The sequence below is a fragment of the Cinclus cinclus genome, chromosome 5 (assembly GCF_963662255.1).
Source record: "Cinclus cinclus chromosome 5, bCinCin1.1, whole genome shotgun sequence".
NCBI classification, from domain to species: domain Eukaryota; kingdom Metazoa; phylum Chordata; class Aves; order Passeriformes; family Cinclidae; genus Cinclus; species Cinclus cinclus.
In genome coordinates, this window is record NC_085050.1 from 41,187,363 (window position 1) to 41,212,407 (window position 25,045).

The window sequence follows — 25,045 nt, forward strand, 5'->3', positions numbered from 1 at the left end:
GGCTAAGATTACATTCCTCTAGCAGAGCAGGAGGATGCAATAGAGCTCTCAGTTTCTCAAATGTACTTGTTACTGCATTACAGAATAGCATGGAAATATTCAGTGCTGATTCGTCATAGTTTGTCAACACCAGGACTGAAAAATTAATGTAATATGATAGAAGAACACTGTATAGTGTTATAATAGAAATAATGAATCTTGCTGAAGTGAACTTAAGAGGGTGATTCTGCACCTGAGAAGTATTATGACAATTTCAAATGTCAGGTCCCAGACCTTAGAAAATACCTATAGTTCAGTTCATGTCAGTAAAGTAACTCCATCTTCAGTAAGTGGAATCCAGCAATACATGTAAGGCAGTCTTTTTATTCAGAACTTCAGTAACAAAATGAACTGTAAAAGCAAAGTCCATATTAAAAAAATGCAATCAGTGCTTGTGCATTAACACAAACCATATTGAGCTGAATGCAGATGTTCTTGTCCAGCTACTGGTTTTGCCGAAGTTACTGTCTCAGCAACTGCCCTTTCACACAGCATAAAGCGACCCTGTGCTACTTTTTGCTTTCATGAATCTCACCAAGAATTGGCAGAGGAAGTCAGCATCTCAAATCAGGAAGAAACATGTTAAAATAGAAGATGTATAACATGCACCTAATGCATGAGGATCCCCAAATGGGATTGTGTGCTGTAGTGGAATCAGCTGCAGGTTTTATGGAAGTGCATCAGATACAGTCCATAATGCATGTGGCCTAACAGTTCTGATACTGACATGGTTGGGTCTTGCAAGCACAGCTCAGTATAAACAGCTTAGTTTGACATTTGATATTTATCTTACTGACTTTGAGCCTCTCCTTCAGATGAAAGCAAATCTTCTTGCCTAAGACTTCCAGACAGTCTTGATTGAGCAGGTATCTGGAATGGAGTCTTGTCCTTCTCAACAAAATTACTTGGTTGAATTCTTTAATTCAGCATCTTCCAAGCTTTCAAAAGGAGACCCCTGTTTTAGAAAACTAAATCAATCACTGCTTGTTTTTACTCTGATCATGTTGTTTTCACATTTTACAAATCTCACCTTGACTAGAACTTCCATCTGTTATTATAATGGGTTAATCACATGAACAGGCTGCAAATGCCACCTACCAAGCCTGAACCAAAACAGAAGAAAGATAATTTCATTTCATCTAATGCAATTTTGACCCTTGTAGATACCAGCACTTTCAAAGAAGTGTCATTCAGGCACACAAAATCACCAGATGATCTACCTTCTGAAAGTCATGACCAAAAATAATTTCATATAATCTAATACTTCATAAGCATGAAGGCTTATCACATGTAGAAAGTGGATTCCCTGGAAACCTGTGAAAAATGAAAAAAAAAATTACAGCTATTGTCAATACAGTCAACTTGTTTCCTGCCTGAGATGGGCTGCCAGGGATTCCTTGACATTTATATCCTCGAAACAGTTTTATATGTGCTTGAAGGAGAAGACTAGCCACATTGGAGAGCAAAAGTGCCAGGTGTTATCTTTTCACTACCAGCAGTAGGCACACAAAGATGTAACTACATTTGTAGGTCAGGATACGTTTTCCCATTTTCCCAAAATTTACCAAAAAGCAAAAAGTAGATAGTGACCTCATGTGTTCAAATCTTAGTTAATTGGTGACAAGTCCTCTTTAGCTACAGGAAAGCACAGCCTTTGATCAGGTTCCAAAAGTATGATTATCTCTGTTGTCAGTTTCCTGGAAATGGAGGAAATTTTTAGAGATTTGCATCTCTTCAGTTTTTGTTTGGTTTTCTACACAGATATATTTAACCAATAATTTGGAGTAGTTTGGTTAATTTATCTAAATACTTTCTTTCCTCCCTTCAAAATTAGCATATTACCTGTATTATTTTAACTGGTTATACTGAAGCTTTTGTTCTTGGTCATTCTTTTAAAAAACCTAGAATTGGTTTTTCCAGTAGATTTCGACTATGTTAAGTAGAATTGATGACTATGCCTACATGACCTAAAAGTAGGGTTTGCCTCTGCTGTTCTTGGAATGTCTGCTGAGATGATTTTGCCAAATTTCTAATGTCCATCCATTTGTGAATATAGAATTTTAGAATCTCACTTACAGAATTTTTAAAAGCTCTTAACAGTTTCAAAAGTTCACCAGGCAGTAGTGGAAATCTCAAAAGATTTTACATGCCTCAATTTTTAAACTTATTTACATGGAATTTCCAACACCAATGCTTCATATTATTTTCAAGAACTATGTGACCAGTTCAAATGTTAAACTTATTCTGCACTATCTGGCCTGACTAGTGTTTATGGTGTCACGTAGCAAGGCTTCTGCCCAAAAGCTACTACACTAGTAGTCCATTATGTACCCATCCCTTTATCTGCCTAGATTAAAAACTAATTATCTTTTTAATATGTTTTATATAGCACATGATAGATAGAGCCTGTTATTTTGGAACTGGCCTTGGCATACTGTCTCTGCTCAAAACCTTCTGTTGTAAGCATCATACCTTATTTAGAGAACCCTCTAAGAATCCATATTCAGTAGGTTAATGATACAACACAGTGTTTATTCACAGTGACACCTGAGAACGACTCAAAAAGACACCAAAAACCCGCATTACTCGTTATTATGCTTTTAGGTTCACTGGCCTTTGAGAAATGAATGCAAAGGAGCAGAAAAGACTGCGATGACTTTGTCGCTCAGATTGTTCCCTTTTCTGGGGACATTTTTCTTCCTAAAAGCTAAGCGGTACAAGAAACAACTGAAGCATTCTTGCGAAGGCAAGCTCTGCACAGAGAACTGACTCCAGTGCAAGCACGCGTTGCCCTACAGGTTCTCACCCAAGCACTATGCGCAGGATGGCTACATGCAGGAACGCGCCGGACGCTGCGATCAGTCCCACCGCCCCGCCGCACACGGCCAGCGGCCGCCCCTCACGCCCCGGCCTCCGGCCCCCGGGGGGCCCTCGGCCTCCCGCAGCCCCGCCTCCGCCTCTGATTGGAGGAGTACGCGGCGGCCGCGCCTGCCATTGGCCCCTCGGGCAGCGGTCGCGCTCGCCATTGGCTGCCGGTCGGTGCCACTCGGGGCGGCGGCGGCCGGGGAGGTGGTGAGGTAGACGGGCCCATCCTCTGCTGACGGCGGCGGCGGCGGCGGCACCACCACCACCACCACCACCACCGCCATGGTGAGCTGCGTCGGGCTGCTCGCCCTGCCTGTGGCTGGGCCGCGTCCGCTCTGCCGGGCACCGGGCCTGCGGTGGGAGGGAAGGGGTTGAATCCACTTGGGAAACGGGAAGCCGGACCACGGCTTTTCCCTTTGTTTCCGGGAGAGATGGGTGATGTTTCGGTGGGTTCCTTCCCGCCGGGGTGATGGGAAGGGTGGGGTGGGATGCTGCGGGGCGGGGGAAGGGGCTCCCCTAACGCCCGGTGCCTCACCGTGTGCCACCGCCTCGTCCTGCCCCGTAGTACGGCTTCGTCAATCACGCCCTGGAGCTGCTTGTCATCCGCAACTACGGCCCCGCCGTTTGGGAGGACATCAAGTAAGTGTCTGTGCGTGTGTTTGTGTGCATCCGTGTGTCCGCGTGCGTCTGTCTGTGCGCGCCTGTGCGCCGGGGCCGGCCGGGTATCGGGTCCCGGCGCCCCGTTTGCCGTCCGCTGGGTGCCGGGCGGGTGTGCGGGCCGGCAGGGGCTGGCAGCGGTACCCCCAGCTCTGCGGGCCGACAGAGGCACCCAGGACGCGGCTCCCAGTCGTGACGAGACCAGCGTGGATCCTGCAGCACCTCGTCCCGCTCGCGGCCTTCCTTAAAACCTCCAAGACCCGCCTTGTTCCAGCTTTCCCGGTCTCCAGGAGCCGCAGCGGGGATGGCATTGATCCCTCGGTTCCCTCGGTTATATGGAATATGTGGCGGAAGTAATGTCCTTGCATGAGGCCACCGGCTGAACCATGCAACAGTTGCATCCCTTTGCATCCTTGATGGAGCTAAGATACAATGTTCATTATACACTGTCTAAAAATACTGTCCGATTTTGGTAATGTCCTCAGCTTGAAATTAAAAAAGTCACTGAATATTATAGAGAAATATATGTAGGAATAGAAGAATGGTTTTTGGCTTCACTTCTTGAACCTGATTTCTTGTGCCCAAACCTTGTTTTTCAGGTGATATAACACTTTTTCTAAGGAGCTGACTGCCTTCACTTTAAACCTTTGATCAGCTGTGAGAGTGCACTGAAATTTTTAAATGAGTGTGCAAACAAAATTCTGTTTACTTTAAAAATAGTAGCATTAATCACTGGACAAAGCTACAACAAAAAATTTTAAAAGGACGTAAAAGCTTACAGAGTTGTAGGTATCCTTCATTGGGCTTTAGGTAATGTGGTGAGAAGAAATGATCTCTTGATAAGGGATCAAGAGATTGCATTTATTTTGAGCCAGTTTTAATATGTCAGTGTTGATGTTGATTTTATAATATATTGTTCTTGTCTTAATAGAATTTTTGGAGTCAAAGGCCAGTTTTGATTGTTAGATCTTTGTTACTATGACATACTTTTTTCATAAAATCATTTGTTAAGAATGTGGTAACCTTACATGTTACCGTGAAATCAGAGAATCATAGAAATGTTCTCTGGAAGTCATCTAGTCCAGTTTCTGTTTCAGCCTGGATTGTTACTGGCATTAAGTCAGGGGTCAGCTATGACTTTTGTCTAGCTGAGTGTCTAAAATGACTGAAGGTGAGTCCACAGTTGTGATTCAGCAGGCATTCGTTGTTCTATTGATCCCTGACAGGTATTCTGTAAATTACTGTTTGCAAATACAGTTCTGTGCATACCACAGATGAACCTTTAGTGTATGCCACAGAGTTTTGTGCTATAAGTGAGGCGTTTATTTTCCTTACATACTATCCATTTCTAAACACAGTGATCTATTTTAAATTCCTATGTTTTTGATTTATTTTAATGATGTATGTAAATTAAGAGGCGATAAAATAGCAACACATGCATAGTTTTCCATGAAAATTAAATAAATAAAATAAAAATATGCATAAATTACGATGTTCACTTTTTCTTGGCATGGCATCCCTTACCATGATGCCTTTAAATATCATGGACCACTTTTTGTCCAGATTACCCACTAAATATGTATTTGTATTTAATATCAATCTATCAGAGAAGATACAGAGTTTCATCTTCTAGTGTAAGATCATGCTGCAGACTGTCAGAACACGGCCATAATTCCTAATGCATTTTATCTCTTTAGATTTTGGAAATGCCTAATAGAATACTGAAGATAACTAAAGCCCATGAGGAATATTATGCATATAACATTTTGGAGAAATTTAATAGAAACATACAAAATACTTTTCTAAGGTCAGGAAGCTGCTAAGTCCTGTTTCTGCTTTAAAAATGAGACACTTACAACATTTATGTCTTGTAGCAGCCCAGCAGTTGGGCTCTGCTGTTAGCTCACAAGAAGAGGGCTCTGTGGGAGGAAACTAGCATGACATCATGCAGGAGAAGATTGGAGTGTGATCTCCAAGAAGGAGCCAGTATATTTGCAACAGCCACCATAGGTCCTTACGTGAAATTGGTCGCCATGGGGTTTTATGAAGCAGGATTTCTCAGCTGTGTATCCTAGAGTTTAGAAACAAATAAACCAACCCTTGCTGGAACACACTATAGTGATGCTGATTTAGGGAATGGTAGTGTCAACTGGTAGCCAAGTGATGTTGGGGAAAAGCTTGGATGTTTTATCTTTTATAAGCAAATGCAAACATCTTGCAAAGACTGTTTTGTTAGAACTGTTAATCATTTAGGATCAGCAAGAAAGTACAGAACAGTGTTGTGGCATGCTGAATTGTATCAATTGAATCACTGATGACTGGAGAAATAATTATTGAAGTCAACAAAACCAAGAGGAACTTTGCACTATTTGTGAGGTTGAGTTTGCTTCATGATTTTTATGAAGTAGAGGGGCCTTAGTGTAGGTCAATGCAAAATTTCTTACTAAGGTTTTTTTGGTTTTGGATTTTTTCAATGCTGAGCTGATCACATACTGCTATTTTGTTCTCTCAGAAGTCACCACAGAAGATGCGAATCAGCATTGCAGAGTGGTCGGTTATGACTGCTGAGTGATTCTCAAATGCCAACAGGTGCATTTGTACTTAATATTGATAGAAGGGAAAAGAAATCATAGAACTAATTAAACTGAAGTAATGAAATCTGGTCATTCTTCAAAAAAAGTGCATTTAAAAAAGTTAAATACTGAATTGAAAGAGTGTTCTCCATATGAAGCATGGAAACTCTTTTGTAGCTTGTTCAGTCAAAAGTGGTCTGGAATGAAGCTCTTACATAGAGAATTTGGGTACACAAGTTGTTTAATTTGATGCTCTTACAAGAGTGGTGTTTTCAGTGCCCTCATTGTTATTTGTGTTAGAACGATGATTTCAAGTCTCCATGTCTGTTATGTTCATTTTTCAGCATTATTATAAAACCATGATCTCTCAGAAAAAGATACACACTGTTTTTTAATGGTGCAGAGCGGAATTCTTGGGAAAGTCAGCCTTCATGTTACTTTCATCCACTTTAAAAAAACATAACAACAGACTTCTTTACGCATCATATAATAAGGCACTAAGTTCATGGAAAAGTTACAGTATATACTTTGATATAGGGCTTGCCTTTCCTAAAGAACTAGAATTAAAATGCTTGACACACAAATGGTTCAAAGCCTTCTATTTCTTCTATCCAGCATTCTGGGTCCCTAATAGGTTGAATTTAAAATAAGACTAAGAAAGCTGGCATATAAGTAATGAAAGGTAATCTTGATTTATGGTGCCTTTAATGATTTTCTCAACAGCAAAGTCTCAAAACTTTGCTTTTCCTTAGGGTTTTCTCTGGCTGCCACTTGCAAGAATTGAGAATATGGACTAGTGAACAGGGTCTTTGTGATGAACCCCTAGAATCATTAGAGGGATTCAGCAAAGCTGGATGAGCAAGAGGGAGTGAGAGGGAAAAGTCCTTCTGTAGTTGCTGAATTCTACAGTAGCAGAATTTTCTTGATGCAAAGTGAACATGATTCACCATAGTCCTTTATTTTGCTTACTGGCAGTCAGTGAGCTACACATACACTGCTCATTGTCATTCACTATTTTAGTCCTTGGAAGGGGAGGCTTAGGACCTGCAGTGCAATAGAGATAGACTCCTTTGATCAGCGCTTCACTAGCTCTGCGAAGAGTTACTATATAAACAGTTAAGGTAGAACTGTTAACGACACTTTTACTGAGAAAACGGTTGTCATTTGTTCCTTCTATACTTAAGAGAAAACCTTTTCCGAATCCTTTATTTTGTATTTGTTGCATCCAGAGGGCTGCTTTAGATTGTGAAGCCACAATTGTAATGGCTGGCTCTCAGGGGTGGTTCTCAAGGTTCCTTTGGCATTAGAGATCTTCAAGTCCTCTGCAGCCAATATAAACTGAAAATTGTTGGGCCTGGCTGTTCCCATATACATGCAATTCTGTGCTCATGTCTGTTTAAGGCCAAATTTATACTGCTGGGTGAATGGTAGTGTGTGCACATGATTGTCAGTAGTGCATGTGGAATTACTGTCCATGTACCTGGTCCAAAACAATGCAGAGAGATTACTCATATTGTCAAAATAAATAAAAATTTCCAGGGCTTAAGAAATTGTATTCCCTAGTATGTTTTTATGGTGGGCATATTTTTATGGTGTGTGATAGTACATTTTTAAAAGAGGCCTCTGTCATAAAATCTGAGCTCTTCTGTAACAGGTGTCACTTATGAACTACCAATATATGTGAAATTCTGATCCCTCCATACAGCAGTTCTAAGGGCATAATTGTGTAACAAGCATTGACAGGGATGTCTTCTTGAAACAGCTGTGGGTCAGTATGTGGGAGCTAGAGCAATGATGTCAGCAGGGAATATGTAGAGTTTTTTTTCTTGTGTTTCCCAACGCTGTTCCTCTGTGTTTGATTAAATGAATACAGGATTTTCCCACAGGCTCCTAAATCTGAATTGGGGCCAGGTTAGATGCTCAAACTGTGACACTTTCAAACATACTGCCAAGAAAATGAATGAGAACTCAAAAATCTAATAAAGAAATGCATTAAAATGCTTCATCACAAGCCTGTCCAGTAAATTAATATTTTTCCCACACAGACATATGAAATATCTGGACTTGGGAAATGAAATGGCACAGCCAGTCAGCCACACTCTTCATCTTCCCTCTGTTTTTATAGTAGAAGTCCCCACAAAAAAACATGTAGTGTGGAAAAACTAGAATGGAAGTTGAAACTCAAGGTTTGCTAACAGCCACTACCTAGAGGTGAAAACACTTTTTATTTGATTCTGGAGAAGTGTTCAAACTTGCACAGTTAGAAAAGTAGGCTTTTTTTTTACCCCTTTGCTGTCTGTACCTTAGCATGGGGATATATTAATCAAGTAATAGCCTTACATCCCTGGTGCTCAGTGTAGAATTAAGGCATCTTCTCCTGCCTTTGCCCTGTTTTATCCTTTGGAGGGATTGGGATGGCATGTGCTGTCCACACTCTTGAATGCCAGGACTCCAGGTCTGAGTAGCCTTTTGGCCAGCACAAACTTGGGGACCCAGTGGTCTGGAAGTGCACACTACAGAGGAGCAAAAGTCAATTGCTTGTCCTAGGAGGAAAGAAATTTGTTCCCCAAGCTTCACAGATTATCACCTACTAAGGCTCCAGGCAAAAGCTTTTTTTTTCTTGTAAGTGGCCTGTTAAGGTTAAAACGGTGAAGCATTGAGGATTGAGAAATTGTCCTGGTGCAGTGTGGAAAAGGAAAATGTAAAGCTCTGCTCAGTTTCAAATTGGGTTCATCTTAAGTGATAGAAGATTGTACCATTTGGAGAAGTGAAAGAAACTGCAGGGCCTGAAAATGAAAACTAAACTAAGCAGACAGAAACTTCTACATTCTGTTGGTGAAGGTTAACACAGATCAGACTGTAGTGACTTGGTGTGGCTTTTGCAATTAAATGTAGGTGATTTAAGAATACATATTATTGGCTAAATTTTCAAAGGCATTACTAGCAGTTAGATTTATTAGTAGTGTTATAGGTTGCCTACTTAAGTCAGGAAAGGTAGATGCTTTTATTAATTTACGTATTTTAAAATGGTACTCTGGTGATTTCACTAGCATTTAAATAACTACAACTTATTGATATGATGTGCTATTCTGATTAATTATATTTGTAGTTACATTCTAAAATAGTAATAATATAAATAAATAAAATAAATGTTAAATGCCTTTAAGAAAATATTTTATATTTTTTTTACAGGAGATGGACTTTAATTGCATTGTTTCCTCGGAATTTCTCACATAGCAAAAAATGCCCTTTTTTATGCTACTTAAACAAGCAAATAAGAAAAATTTTTTTAGCTGCAGAATGAAAGGCTCCAACTTGGCTTACTGTGTCTGTATGCTGAGTTCAGAATGTGACTTTGTGGTGTTTTTAGTTTTTACTATGTCAAAACACAACTTACATTTGTTGACAAATCCTGTGAGAATCAAGATTTTGGCCTACTGCTATTGCTTAGCACAATATTGCTTAGTGTTTAGAGGTAGTAATAGCTCCTGCTATAGTGTAGTTTGCCTTTTTTAGAAATCTAGGAAAATAGGACAGCAGCTCTAGTGAAAGATTAAGTTGCAATAGTAAGCTCTTAAGATTTGTGGGAATTTAGATAATTTGTAGTTCTGATGTTGGTAGGCTGTAAAGTCCATGCAAGCTGTATTTTGAGCATAAAAAGTGCTTACTATCTTAAAAACCCAGAACCGCTTGTCACATACTGGGCACCCTAAATAAATGAAACCTTTTTGATCTGTGGTGTTCTTGCTTGTTTTAAATGGAAATGGTATAATTGGCCTCATGAGATTGTTGGAGAGCTAATTAATGCTTCTGCATACAATTAGTGGAGATCAATTCCACAGAAAGACTTAATAGAAAGGAATAATTCTCTCTTCAGAACTGGATCTGAAAACTGATGTAAATCAAGCCTGAGGTTATATATTGAGGAATGGAATAAATTAAACACAAAATAGTTGTGCATTAGGGTAGTAGGATCTAGCCTCAGTACTGAAAGAACTGGAAGCCTGGAGGAAAAGGAGCAGGTTCTGTGGGCTCATGGGTGTAGCTGGATGTGTCATAACAGGCTCAGGATTAGACAGGGAAATGTTGTTTGGAGCAAACTGCTCTGATGTTGTTGAGTGGACCTGAATCCATCTTTCCTGTTTTCACTAAACTACAAAAAGAAAAAAAAATACAAATTCACCAGATGCTTATGACTCTTTATGGGACATGTTTTATTTCTTTGTAATTGTTCTGGAAAGTGTTTTTCATGTTTTCAGCTGACTGTAGTTTCTGTATATAGGACAGCCCTTTAAAAAGCATGTAAAACAGTACCATAGTCTGTAACAAGCTGTCTACAGTGATAACAGCATCACTTCTGGTAGGAGAGAAGTTGGATAATCATCAGCTTAGAATGTTAAGTTTTTGGAGAAAATCTCTGTGTATGTAGGTACATATGCAAATAAATATTGATGTACATGCCTATGTGTATGTGTATATTATGTATACATATTCCCCACATAGCCTGGACAATAAAACTGCCATCTAAACAGGAAATAAGAATCAAATATCTGTACAAAATGTGAGGTGGGGCACTTCAGCTAGTAATTATCTGTAGTGGAAGCAAGTGAAAAGCCTTCCAGTTAATCTTTGGTGTTTCTTGTCAAGGGGTTGATTTTCAGGAGAACCTTGGTGCCAGCCTTCTTATAAATTTCCAAGTGTAGATTTCAGTGTGTCTCAGACTTCAATTTTATTTTATCCTCTTAATTATTTTGGGATTTTTCCCATCAAAATGCTGGCTTTCCTGTTCCTTTCTTCTGTTCTTCCTCCCCCAGGAATTGTAGAAGTCTCTGTGGTGAACAGGTGAGTTATGGAGTTTATCATATAGGCGTGCATACCTGTGTACTGCAGTGGTGGCAGTCAGTCTCCTGTGAATCTTCTTTCCTTCTTCATTGAACTGCTGGGAGTTTGCTCAGTATTTCCCTTTCCCAGCCCACAACTAATTAGTGTAAAGAATGTTTGCTTTACAGTTTGCTTGAACTTACTGATTCTTTCGTGCTCAAAAGTGTTGCAGATACACTGTGTTAAATATTTTAACTATGTTGTCACAATGAGCACTGGTGAAAAGAATTGATTATTCACTAGAGTTTAGATTGTGAATACATTTTTATTTTGGATCATGTAATTCTCAGTTGTAAATAATTGCAGTGATCTGTTAAAAAGCAAGAAAATAGAGGTTTTGCTGCCTCTTTTAGTACAAGGAGGGTTTGCCCAGTGCTGAGGGCAGTGTCCTGTTCAATCAGTCTCAACAATTATGAAAACATTATGCCTACAAGTAGATATGAGAGAGACACTTTGGAAAGCCATTAGTGCTGAAATTACAATAGATGATTTCTTTTTAATCCATACCCCTTTTAGCATTAATGAGTTTTTATCCAGAAAGCAACATTTTTGTTTATATTTTTAAGTCCTTATTTCATACTATTCCAAAGCTCTATATAATTTAGTATTTTTTTTTTAAAGTGGTGCTCAATAGATGATTCTTCATGGGTAGGTAGGTTAATATTTATAAGCTTCATAGGGTCAGGACACTATACTTCCTGCTATTTCAGCTCCTCACAGCAGAAGGACCTTCTTGAAGGTCAGGAGTTAAACTAAGTAGATGCCAAATTCTTTAATTCCTCTGGGGAAGGGTTGGCTAAAAGGAAATAATTGGCATGTTATGAAACTTGGTGTGAGTGTTCTTGCAGTATCTCTAAGGTACTTTGCAGCTTTCCCAGAATTAAGTGCTTTTAGACATGCCAGGATAACAGGTGTTAAAAACACATCATTCTCTCTTTTTTAATAAAATGCATGAAAGAGTGTTTTGTAAATACCATTCTTTTTATTCTACTTACGTAAAAGGAAGCAAAATAATACTATCTTTATATTTTAAATAATATTTTTAGTATTTGTAATAGCAGCAAGGAACTTGTACTTTTGTTGACTGTATCTTCTAGTATTATCTTGTTTTGAAAACCTACATTAATCACTCCTGTATCCAGCCTGTAAAACTGGGAAATAGCTCAGAGCTGCAAAGTCTATAAATACACCTATTTACTTTACCCAGAACATCATTTTCCTGGACAGATTCCCATTTTTATTTAATCTTGTAACTTAATATCATTTATGTTCTTCCCAGCTTGGGGTTTTAAAATAATATTTGGACCATCCAAAACATGTACAAGTCTGTTTTCTTTTTTTCCTTTTTGGAATAGTGGCTTAATATTTTTAATAACTTTTAGTAAAGCATCTTGGTAAAATACATTAAAAAAGATGGGAAGTATTTTGAAAAAAGCAACTGTCTGTGAAGTAACATTAGTGGTGATTTTGCCATTTCAATGTAAACGAGATGCAAATACAGTGATTCTGGGTTCATAGATACCATCTTTAGTTCTGACCCATGTAATCCTGTTTAAGAGTGCTATTCTTGGAACAGAATTAAACTTGACTTGCTCCTATCAGTGAGATCAGAACCATGCTGTGTTTCTAAGTGCAGTAGAGTTATTTTGTCATTAAGATTGTTTTGACTGATCTCTTCAATTTAACAAGCACTTTTTCCATCCTTGGTATACCAAGAATACTGAAGCACAATGGTGGCAAAAGTCCCAACAGAAACAAGATGTATAATGGAAGAAGTCCTGGAGGTAGCCTTGGAACTAGCTGCTGTTTTTGGTGTGTTCAAGGTGACACACCCAGTGTGCACACTTTGGACTGAGTTTTGGTAGGAAGAGATCCAGTTGTTCTTTTGGGACACTGGATGATCTCTTAAAGTGACACCAGCAGCTTCTAAGTAATAATGTTATATCACAGAGAATCCCATGCATCTTCAGGATGTAAAGTGATTGTTCCATGCAGTCTTCTACCATATTTTTTCTCAATATTTGCTGCATGCAAATGGAAGGGTTCTTTTTCTGTAGGAATTTCTTAAGATTTCACCTTTTTGGCTAGCTAGAGAGGCAGGATAGCAAGTATGACTTTACAGGAAAAAAAGTTTTGTCAGCAGCAATCTTCTTGATTATGATTTATGCAAATTCACTTTAAATACTACTGCAAAACTACAATAAAACTCACCATGTGCAGAATGGACTATATAAGTAAGACCAGCCTGGTGTGACATCTTGTCCACCTGTGTTGTCTATAAAAAGATGGCCAAAGAAGTCCTTTCTACATTAAACCTCTATGAGAAATAAAAATGTGTGCATCCTGTAGTTTAAAAATGGGAAGTGCAGGGTCTGTTCTGATTTTAAGAATAGTTTTTCTTGGAATGCTAGTCCACACATAGCATTTCAGCCACTTCTGTGAATTATTAACATTACCTTTGAACATTAGTAGTGTGTTTACTAAACTAATTGCACAAAGGGAAAGATTTTCAAAGGGACCATTTTACAAAGATGTATCACCTGTAATGCTGTTCTGTGCTGCTAAATCAACAGCAGTTTAAACTGGGGGTGCTAGCATGACTGATGGAAGAAAGGCCATTTTAAGATCCTTCTTAAGATCTTCCTCCTTTTTTTGATCTTTCTTTCACGTATTCGATAGGAATTTTTCTACTGATTTCAAATCTTTATGTGAGAAATATCCTCTGTATAGCTGTTATTTTCCATGGTACAGTGGTTAAGGTTCTTCTCTTGCCCAACTAAACTGCCTCACATTAACCTGGATAATAGAAACATTATGGAGGAAAACAAAAGCATTTTAGAAAAGTCTGTGCTGGAATCTTTGTTTCCCACAATTGAAATAGCTCTGTGTAATCATTCAGAATTAGTTTAGAGTAAATAAAAAGGGCTGCCAGACCCTAGAAGTTAGGACAGACATGTCACAGGATGTAAGTTTTGAACCATGAAATACCACATCTCATGTGACAGGAGTCAGTTTGGGCAAGAACATTAAAATTCTGGGATGTTTTAGCGTTTTGAACATAAATTTACAGGGGAGCAAAACCCACACTTATTTTGTCTCTCTGTATGTGAGACATTAATTGTAAATTCTCTTATATTTGACTTGAATTATTTTGAAAGAACAATCATATAAAAGTTTGCTACTGTAATACTGCTTCTTCACTAAAGAATTAAGCAGGGCTTGGGAATTTGCCAGACATTGTTGCTTTTGGCTCATTTCCAGTCTTAGGTTCTTAAGAAAGCTACCAATGTGTTATTGCTGTTAATATCTTTGTGATCAAACACCACAGTCTGCAGAAAACATTACAACTGTGCTAATTTCCTCTCATAATTTTAACTGGTTGAAAACTGTAACTTAAGATTAACATTTCAAGGGAAATGCCACAGTTTTTTTTTTGTAAAGCTATGGTGCAGTGGTTTCAGTTTGAAACCAGGCAGAAACACCGATTTTGCATAGTGGTTTTGATTCACCAATTTGAGATTTCCCAGCCAGTGCACCAATTTATGTGGTGGGTTTAATGCTGGCCAAATCACCAGTGCACTCACTAGGATTATGTACTCATTTCTTGTTTTGAGATAGGATTAGGAGAAAAAGCAAAGCAGGCTCAAACTTTAAAGGGTATAAAGAAAACTTTATTAACAGAAACTAAAAGAATAATAAGAATCAGAATAAAACTCCTCCCCCCTACCCCCTGTTTTCTTTCACACTGACAACATGCAGAAACAAATCAGTCAGTTTGCCATCTCTAAGATAGTCTTTCTCCAATTTACTTAGGGAGAGGAGTCTCTCTCGTCAGTCTGTGGAGACTTCTCCACAAGCAAACAGTTCCCTCTTGACTTCAGTGTCACAGCGATCAGCTCTGTGGGAGAGTGGAAATCTGATCACTGGGTAAAAATCCCTTGCCTTGACTTACAGCTTTCCCCACAATTGTTTTCAAGGGCTCACTTTTTGGCCAATAGGGTGCAGCTTTTTAAGGATTTGAGCAGTTCAGAAGCAAAGGTTTTTTTCATCTAACTGAGATTATCTCTGGGAACAGAGATCTTCTTGCCTGGAGGCAAAGGGCATTACTGTCTCGCTCTCTTCAAATCACAGCTACTTCAACATCTGCTTGTTTAGTGTGGGTGCCTTTGCTCATGTCTACAGTGTGAACGCTCCATCCCCCATGCTTCTACTACGACTTACAGGGATATTCAGTATATCTTAGTCCATCACCATAGCTTACAAGATCATTAAGTGGGAAAACTGCAGCCATGAGGAAAAAATTTTAGGTATTCACATGAATGACCCTGCCCTGTTTCCTTGGGTGCTGGAGGTCTGTCATGGTCAGCCTCTCTGGAGCTGATAGCTGTGGTGCTCTCTCAGACAAGTTCATTAGAGACACTGCTATTTTGTAGAATTGCCGAAGGACCATTGCCTCCAAAAAAATAGGATTGCTTTTACCTTGCACTGCCCATTTTGGATAAACTCATGGCAGCATTTTCCCATTACATGTAGTCTTAAGACTAGTATTTCGGAAAGACTTTTGGAAGCTCTCTCTGCTGTTAGATTACTGAGGAAAGCAGAAGCTTGTCCACCATCGCTCTGGCCATGTGTTGTCTGTATGCAGGGCATCTTATGTGAACATGTTGATGGAGCAGACAGGGAAATTCATGTGGCAGAAAAATAATACAGAAAAACAGATATCTAACTGAATTTTATTTCAGCTCAATGCCTATCTAAATTGCTGGAATGTACCAGCACAACAAATCTTAGAGATACGGAGAAGGAATTAACTTGGAAAGGAAGAAGAAAGTTCTGAAATGCAATAATTTCCAAGCATGAATATTAAAAAGCAGTTTATCTTTCAACACAGGCTTAAATTAGCCACTGTCATGGTATTTACCATATTTGTAGAACAAGCAAAGAAATTTTTGCCTACATGGTTTTAATGGAGAAGTGTAATCCCCTGCAGGAGTAAATATTTACTTTTGACAAATTTTCTAGAAAATGTTGCTCAACTTAAAAGTATTTTTAATGGGAGATACATGAGTAAGACTACAGAGAAGATGACTGCTGATTGATCCAAAGAATAAACTAGAATAAACTAGAAAACAATTAGCTAAAATAATTAAATGGAATAGGCTGAAATAACCAGTGGTGATTTCAAAAAGTGGTGGCTCAGAGAAATTGCAGATATTGAAGAAAAACTTTGACAAAGTAAACTGAATACAAATAAAATAAAAAATGAAGCATGGCTTGGCACAGAGAAGTAAACAGGAAAATTTCCAGTCAATGTATTTGGAAAGAAATGCAAGAAGTTTTGAAGGAGATACCAACATCATCAAACTGGGTCAGTTTTTCGTAGAGAAAATTCTTACACAGAAAAGCGGTGTCTGCTGGACTGTGCAAGTATGCAGTATTTTTGAGGATGTTCATTGCTTTTCCAGATGCGTGTATCATCCTTTGTGGTTTGGCTCAGAACAGAGAGACTAAAAGAAAGCGCAGCATGTATCATAGATGTGGGAAAGTTTGTTCATCCTTTGCAAACATCCCTTCAAACTTGGACTTCCCTCAACAGTAGTTGACTTGTAGTTACATATCATCTTGTGAGAGTCAAAGAATCAAGATGGTTTTCTCATATGCATTTCAGTTCTCTTTTTAGGAACTGTAAACTTTACCTTCTTGTCCCTGACTGATCTCTTTCAAGAAATAATTTCCCATTAACAACTACACCTCTCCTCCTGCTTAAGACCCTGCTTAATTAAGTTTATTATAATATTTTTCATGTCATTGGATAGAGAATGATGTTTCTTTTATGTGGAATTATGAGGAATATTTAGTTGTACCTCCCCTATAGCTTTTGTCATACTCCTTTAGGAAAATTGCTTAGCTTGTTTTCAGTTCATCATTCTTAGAGTGAGTGTAAAAGTGTTTATTTCAAGTAACAGTTACAGTACTTTAGTTATTAATAAATAATCTATTTTTGAAATACAAAACCAATGTTATATAATTTTTGGACAGTGGGAAGAATGTGAGGAACAAGATTAAAGGAAGGTGAAGAGGAAGAAGAAAATAATGGGTTCCAGATATCCAATAAGTGAACAGATTATCAAAGATTGATGATTACAAACTGGAGGGTTAAATGACCAGTCATTTCACTTAGGTCAGTAGAATACTGCCATATTAGATTGGAATCAGTCCTTCTCAGAAGTACCATTTGCCATCTAGCAGTTTTAAGATCAACAAGAGTACTTAATTCACAGACCTCTCCCCTTTAAGTACCTCAGGAAATGTTTCTGTTTCTATGGATGGGTAATTCCTCTGCGTCTGTAAATGTTTGAATTGTTCTGCAGGCATCATTATTTTGTATTAATTAATTTGAAAAATCAATGACACCACTTTAGGAAATTTAAACCTGAGTTAGAGTCAAAGTATTTGATTTTAATTTATGGATGATTATGTTATGATAATGGAGAGAAAGTGTTTGATGTAAAAGGGGATGCAGGATTTTGCATAGTAGATTTAGAATTTTACTTTTTGTAGGTCTTTATAATTCCTCTGACAAAGAGAAATTAGAAGTACTGGCTCTGTAGGCTTGAGCTGTATCTCAAAGAGCAGTTCTTTGTATTTACTCAATTTACCAGTCGTATTCTGGTAATAGCTCTTCATTACCATGGTGCTAGTAAGTAATTGTTTACTCACTGTCCTCTTTTATTTGTGCATCAAAAAATAATTATACTGCTACCAAGTTGGTGAATGTCTTGATTTGCATCCCCTGTGCTTAGATTTCTTTTAAAAACCTATCTCATCATCTGCCTTTTTTCTAGTTTTTCTGATTCTAAGGGTTTTTTCTGAGGAGCAACATAGTGTACTGATTTTTTTTTATTTTGGTGTGATGTAAGATGTGATTCAGTAATTCACTTCAAGGCTTTCCTGTCTCTTTGCCTTTCTTTTGACTTCCTGAAATGAGCTGCGAGATAGAGATATATTTAGATGAAAGGATATAATTTCTTTTTAATGAGGTAGTTATGACCCTCCACCTGCAAATGTACCAGTGTTGCCATGATCATATCAATCATACAAATTTTGCTGAGCCAAAATATATTCTAAGTACATCAGTTAGAGCATGAACACTTACAGATGTCTCCTCTTTCGTCACTATTTCTGCAAAGCACACTGTCTCTATGCCTGTTTTTAAAAACACGCTGAGAAAGGAGGTTGTGCTCATTTTCCAGATGAGGACTTCAACAAATGGGGCATGACTTCATCAGAGAACACAGCAGGCCCCTCTGCCCATCTCCTCATCTGCTGAAGGGAAATTTGCAAAGGAAATAAGAGCAAATACCGAATACTGCTTTACTCGAAACTGGGGAGACATGGCATGCTCTGTGCACAGCAGGACAAACCACATGGGCAGCTGGCTCTTCAGTGTCCTGGGGTCTGCCTTTCCATGGAGGTGCTCCCTATCCCCCTCCCAAGAGCTGGGACTCGGCCACCTCTGCAGCACCAGTGGCCTGGCTCCAGTACTGTGCAGATAAGGTAAAACAGGGAAGAAGGTACTTGTGGGTCCTCCCTGGTAACTCACTTGTGCCAAATGCAAAGCTTGGAAGGCACGACAGTACATTCATTGTCTGTGGGATGAACTTGTTTTCCTCAGTAAAAAGTACAGTCTGCAGATTTTTGCTGCCTTTTGGACAAGCCGCTGATTTGATGATCAAGTTGAAGAGAATAGTAAATTACCCGAAAAACAAAGCTGTCATTTTACTTTGTTTTTTTACTTAGTAGCAGTAGTAAGTGTGCATAGGACATATATATGAGGCTTGTCTTGAACCTAGGGTAGAGAGTTGTTTCCTTTAGTGAAGAAATGTGTATTTTTATTGTTCTTTAGCTAAATAGTGACACTTTACACATGAGAATTCATGTGTAATGTGAGAACAAGGCCTTGCAAAATTCTAGCATCCTTTTCCTTCCTATCTACTGGGCATGCATAGAATTCTGAAGAAAGATACTTGATTTGGGACCTGCATCTGTATTTTAAATTTCTCTTCCGACATATGTGCAAATGGTTGTTAGGAACATCCCACGCCTTTTGTAAATAAAGTATAATTAAAATGTTATAGGGTGAAAAAGCTTAAAAAGTGAATAAAGAACCCATCATGGGCTGCATTATTGGATAGTATCTTATTTTAATACGCAAATTTTGTCTTTATTAGTACAGCAACTTCTTTCTGAGGCTCTGAACTGAAAAATCATGTTTATTTTCTTGTAGCTAATTATTATTTTCAGAACACTTGTGGTCTGAAATATTTGTATTGTACACTAATGACTGAGATATGGAACAAATTTATGTATAATTTTCCATCTTAAATAACTCTACAAACTTATTTTATTTAAAAGACTTTTATCCATATGGTGGTTTTCCCTCAAGCAAAAAGATTTTATTCTATTTTCTTTTTAGGAAGGAGGCACAGCTGGATGAAGAGGGACAGTTTCTGGTCAGAATAATTTACGATGATTCCAAAACCTATGACCTAGTTGCAGCTGCAAGCAAGGTCCTTAGTAAGTAATACAGATACCTTCTTTGCCCATTCATCACCAAAAAGGTAATACCCTCCTGCCCCCCAAATCTGTGTAGCAGAAAGGAACAGGATTTAGCACAGGGGAAGTGAAAATGAAGTATTGGTCTGAGATTTTTCTTAAAATCTTAGGGGCAAGAATTGTATTCTTTATTCCTCTTAAGAAAATTCTACTCCTTACATTGCTAGAAATTATTATTTCTGAAGTATTCCATCTTAATGGAGAAATATACCTCATCCACCTCATCTGCACAACATGGGCAGTGTAACAAGCAGTCATGAAGCAAATAATATCCTGCTGCAACTGCCTTCCAGTGCACCCAAGTTTCAACCATTGCTGCAAGAGCAGTGAATGAATGAATGAATGAATCAATCAATCAATCAATCCTTGTCTCTGCTGATGAACAATGATGAGTCACAGAAACTCTTGTGCACTTATTTCATTTAATGGACATATTTAATTTAATTGCTTATCAGTCATTGTTTGGGTTGCATTCATTTTCAATCATTGCAGATCTGATCTGGAATTTAAAAGGTAGAATTATGCCCATCAGCATTGTTTTATCTGCAGACCCAAGTGGGGTATGAAATTGTTCTGCATCAGTAATTAGCCAAGAATCTATAAGACTGATGACTGTAGTAATGTTGAATTGGAGCAGCTGATGTGGTTTTATGCTATCTTAAATTGGAATTAACTCTGCTGAGGCGAGCACTACTAACAACCAAGTTCCTTCATTTTCAATAAGTGATTCATTTTTCTGTATCAAAATCTATATATGTGTGTGAAACATACAATGCAGTGAAGTAATAATGGTGATTTGTAAGTCCTAATGAAATTCCTATATTTCTCAGTATAGAATACCCAGGATTTATAGAATACTCAGTATTTGCCATATGAACCCTGAATCTTTCTTTGTTCATGACCTACTGCATCTGGGTAGTGGTTATGAATACAAGAGTAAAGAAATAAGCAAGTGCATGAAATACAGTGTTTGGACTGAATCATATTTTCCTGTTTTAACTAGATCTAAATGCCGGGGAAATTCTTCAAATGTTTGGCAAGATGTTTTTTGTATTTTGTCAAGAATCTGGTTATGATACAATTCTACGTGTCTTGGGCTCAAATGTCAGAGAGTTTTTGCAGGTAAGAATTTTGTGCCAGATTGTTTCAGATACCAGACAGAATTATGGCCTAGTCAACAGAAATTTAATTTGAAATTCCAAAGAGAAATTTAGAACAGGTGTATTAATATGCAGCAAATTTGGGGGAGGTGGTGGGGTGCAGGTGTTAACCGGAAAGACCTTATTTACAGTAACAGAAAATGTTATCTTCAGATTTTGTGATATTTCTTCTATTTTCTCTGACTAATCATAGAGACTGGATATTTCTAATAGCATGTTATGTACAAAGCTAGGGCTCATAACAGCTTGTCTGTTAAGATGTTATTCTGCATCCACGAACTGAGAGTGGGATACTGCAGAACAGCATGATACTGCACTATAAACAAAAACAAAATTAAAATTATTCATTAATAGCATGTAAGAAATGTAAGGTCTTTTCAAAAGTGTTATTTCTAAGTGTAGAAAAATGGCTTTCCCTTTTTTGTCATCTGAAGATTGTTCCCTTCAGGAAGTACATTGTATTTAAGACTTTTGATCTATATCACTTTTGGAGAGAACTGTGTACTGTATTGAGGTTAAAAGCATTGAACTCAAGATTACCCAAAAGCTGACTGTCAAAACTATTGATTTTCTCTGAAAATGTAGTAGCCTCTTGTCATCTGTACCCTTAAAATCTCTCCAGCATTAAGGGAAAAAGAATCATAGTTTGCTGGATTACTTAAATATTTAATTATGTGCCTCACCAGCCCAAAACCTGCATAATTCTAGAGCATCCTAGATGCAGTCAAGCCAGACTTCTTGTACAAATCCCACCAACTGTCTGCTGGGCAGACAGGGTATATACCCTGTGTGTATTCCAACATGTGCATATCATAAGTGTTCTGTAAACCACTGTCTGTCTATAGGATGTTGCATCCTTTATATTTCATAGCTTCATTCACAGGCTGCTCTCAAATCAAGCCTTCAGGTAAAAGTAATTTCCAAAGATAACTTGGGTACTGAAGTTGTGGATAAGGTTGAGCAAGAGTAGGGGAGGAGAAAGAAGGTGTAGCTTTCCCATTGCATCATCACTTTGGTTGCTCATGTGTAGGCTGCAAACACAGATACTATATGCTTTCCCTCATGCCTTTTTCCATATCATATACTTCTCTTTTCACTCCTTGCCACATGTGCTGGTGAAAGGACTGGACATGTTTGTTATAGATACCAAACATCTATAGAAGTGGAAACAGCTTACATTTATATTCTTCTAATGACAGTATTTTAAGTTGCTTTGTTTGAATTTTAGTGTTAACAGATGACATTGGCTATTATATACTTCTCTAAATGTTAGCAGGACTAATGTATTAGTAGCTGTGCCAGAAGAGTACTTCATTGCTTTTTATTGCAATGGAAAATTAACCTTACTTGTGGTTTATTACTTCTGCATCTTCCAGCAGTCATATTAGGTCAGGAAACTGCTTTACTACACCTTTACTTTACTACACCTATGCCCATTACAGAAGTAGGTGCAGGTTGAGTTTAATGTCCCATACTTTTCTCAGATTCTTGAAATACATCATAGAGTTCCAAAAGGTGCTTCTTGAAGTGTATACTGAGTCCAGAATATATACAAAATTATCGGGAGCTGCAGCTTTTAAAAATATAGGAAAATAAATCTCACACTTATGTTCTGTTTCCTTTGACATCTCAAGAAAATTTCAGTCTATTCTTGGTTAAAGCGCAGGTACATCAAGCTTCATGAAAGAGGAAAATAAAAGGGCAACTAAATCAAATATTTAAGCACAAGCAAGGAAAATTTGCAAATCATATTGAAAGACACTGTGCCAAAGAGAAGCAGTGTGAAAAGAGGTACTTCCTAAGAAATATGAAGTGTGCTTTTATGTTCAGTTCAGTAGCTTTTTATTGAATGAAAATCAAAGTGGTTAGTTCTCCCATTTAAGGAATTGTTCACATGGCTATTTAGGTTTTCATGATTGCAGTGGGATTAACTCAGGGATGACAATTCAGGGGATAACTCCTCTTTTAGATAAGTCTCCAGGTATTTCAGGTGCTAACCACAACTCTCACTTTTAGACAGACCAGGATCAGCCCCATTTAGTGTGACTGCTTGTTCTTGTTTGGAGATTACCTTGTGTTTCTCCATGGAGCTGATGACTGTTCCTCATAGCTCTAGAATGGCTTCTTTGGTTCCAGCACAAGCTCTGGCATGTATCTGAACAGTCTAGGAGCCAAATTCAGGGAGAGAGCTTAGCCTATTATAATCTGCACCTTACTTCACCTCTGGCTTACAGCAGGTGAACATACAGTAAAAAAGATTTTTGTTCTTTCAGAAACTGCAGTATCAAGTTAGACTGGATCAAATGCAACAAAAAGATAGGAGTAGGAGTAACAGTGACAGTGTCTAGATCTAGGCGCGATTTCAGCTCCATGATCTGGAAAAACATGTCTACTCCTTGACTATGTGTCGGAGCAAGGTTTTGAATACAGTGGGCTGTAAGTCCCCCACTCCGGAAGTTTGGAGAGTGAAAACTGAAGGACATATCACAGGGACTTCACCTGTGACACAGCTTTGACAAAGTCAGCAGTAAAGGAGTAGAATGGTGTCAGAGTGGTTTTGCGGAATGGGGCTACCACCAGTTATAGTCACACTTGTGCCAGACTTAATACTTAAAAAAACATTTTACAACACGTCTGTCATTGACATTGGCTATTCCCTATTTGAAATTCTTCAGCTGGTGACTGTGTAACTGAAAGGTTATAATCTTTCCCCATGTATCTCCCTAAGAGTTTTTTTCCAAAAGGTCAGTATATCCTGGCTGTGTCTGAGGCATATGTACTGAAACTGCAGTTCTGTGTCCAGTTAAGGAGATGGCAGGGCAGTCTTTCAGAGCCATTCATCTCTCTACAGCCTTTCAAAACAGTCTCTACCAGTTGCATTGTCTTGAACCCTGCAAAGTTCTTACAGATTTTTTCTTAAAGCATTATGTTTTTTGGTCAATGCCCACTAACGGCTGGAATGAATTGACACTCAGATTTTTGCCTCTTCGTGTTCTAATTTGGAGATGTTGATATAGCAACAAAAACATGGATTTGAAACAAGCTAAAAAAACTGAAGGAGGAAATTCCAGGTTAAGTGCATCCCATGGAATTCATTGCTCAGTGTGTAATTTTGTCTGGAGGTCTCCAGGAGAAGAGGCACCTGTTCAAGCACTTCACAGCTTACATGAAATGAAGTTCAGTATGCTTCCACTAATTTGATGATCAACAGATGCTCATGAAAGGTGAAAAATTTCCCAGACAGCACACTGAAAATATTTTCATTTCACTTCACTTTCTGTGTTGGCAGAAAACAATATGCAAAGCCTAGTGATAGCAGTCACTTGCAGGGCAGTGAGGGGACAACATTTAAAATATGCAGTAATGTTCTGGACATAAGATGTAAAGAACTGTATTAATTCTACAACATAAATAAAAAATTGTCGGTTGCAACACTATCCTGCAAACTAGGTTGCTCTTTCTATATTAAATATAGAGTAAATAGCAACTTGGAGCCTTGATAATTGCTTCAAAATCAAAGTTGAGTCTAGCGTTGTGTTTAAAGTGTGATTTTGATCTCACTGTTCTCTTTAATGTCCTTACTAAGTATACCTCTCAGTTTATACTTTAGCTTTCCTCTCCGGGTCACAATTTGTCTGGTTAAAATTTAAAGTAAATTACATGAGATGGCTGGGACAGTAGCAGAAAAAAAAAAAATCCCTTTCCTGAACAACATTTTCTGGCAGATTATTACAGCAGCTGTGATATTTCTGTTTATTCTGTGGAGTTTTTCAATTATTGTCAAAGAAAATATATTGGAGTTTGGTCTTGCAAGCATTTAAGTCTTTAAAATTTGAACATTGTCAGGCCCTATAAACTTGACCGTTATGGTGTCAGAACTAGGCTTTTTCATTGATAATAAGGAGGAAGATTTATGCTTATTCAGACATGCTTATTTGTATTTAGCTCCTGAATTAATATTTGAAGAGGAGATTATAGAGACTAGAAATGGAAGGAATGAAACTGGATGAGGTACCAGACTGAGAAACACACAGAAGATCTTTAATCTGAGTGTTTCAAAAGACAGCATAATCAAGCATGACTTCTTACTATCTGGAGTAATTTATAATAGTCCTAATTTTTTATGCCATTCATTGTTCAAATGTTACCATGGTAGAATTCCAGGTTACCTGAAAAGCCTGGTGTGATGAGAGTTCTATAGAGAATAAGGCAAATGTGTAGACGTATGAGCAGTAGGAGAAAGGGGATGTTCAG

General features: G+C 38.1%; 1 protein-coding gene and 1 long non-coding RNA gene across 3 annotated transcripts in view; one reads left to right on the forward strand and one right to left on the reverse strand.

Annotated features, from left to right (window-relative positions):
* Positions 1–419: 419 nt before the first annotated feature.
* LOC134044478 (uncharacterized) lies at positions 420–2,941 on the reverse strand. Its single transcript, XR_009933241.1, has 3 exons — positions 2,846–2,941; positions 1,070–1,353; positions 420–994 (listed from the first exon to the last, which is right to left on the reverse strand). It is a non-coding gene; the product is annotated as an uncharacterized LOC134044478 (long non-coding RNA).
* A 196-nt stretch (positions 2,942–3,137) lies between these two features.
* Positions 3,138–25,045, forward strand: part of GUCY1B1 (guanylate cyclase 1 soluble subunit beta 1) — a 40,477-nt gene continuing 18,569 nt past the window's right edge. Inside the window, exons 1-4 of one of the 2 annotated variants that reach the window (XM_062492877.1) lie at positions 3,138–3,189; positions 3,470–3,543; positions 19,492–19,592; positions 20,635–20,753. In XM_062492877.1, the coding sequence (XP_062348861.1) occupies positions 3,187–3,189; positions 3,470–3,543; positions 19,492–19,592; positions 20,635–20,753 (297 nt within the window). In that variant the 5' untranslated portion in view covers positions 3,138–3,186. The remainder of the gene's footprint in view (positions 3,190–3,469; positions 3,544–19,491; positions 19,593–20,634; positions 20,754–25,045) is intronic. The other variant, XM_062492878.1, reaches the window with a different exon arrangement.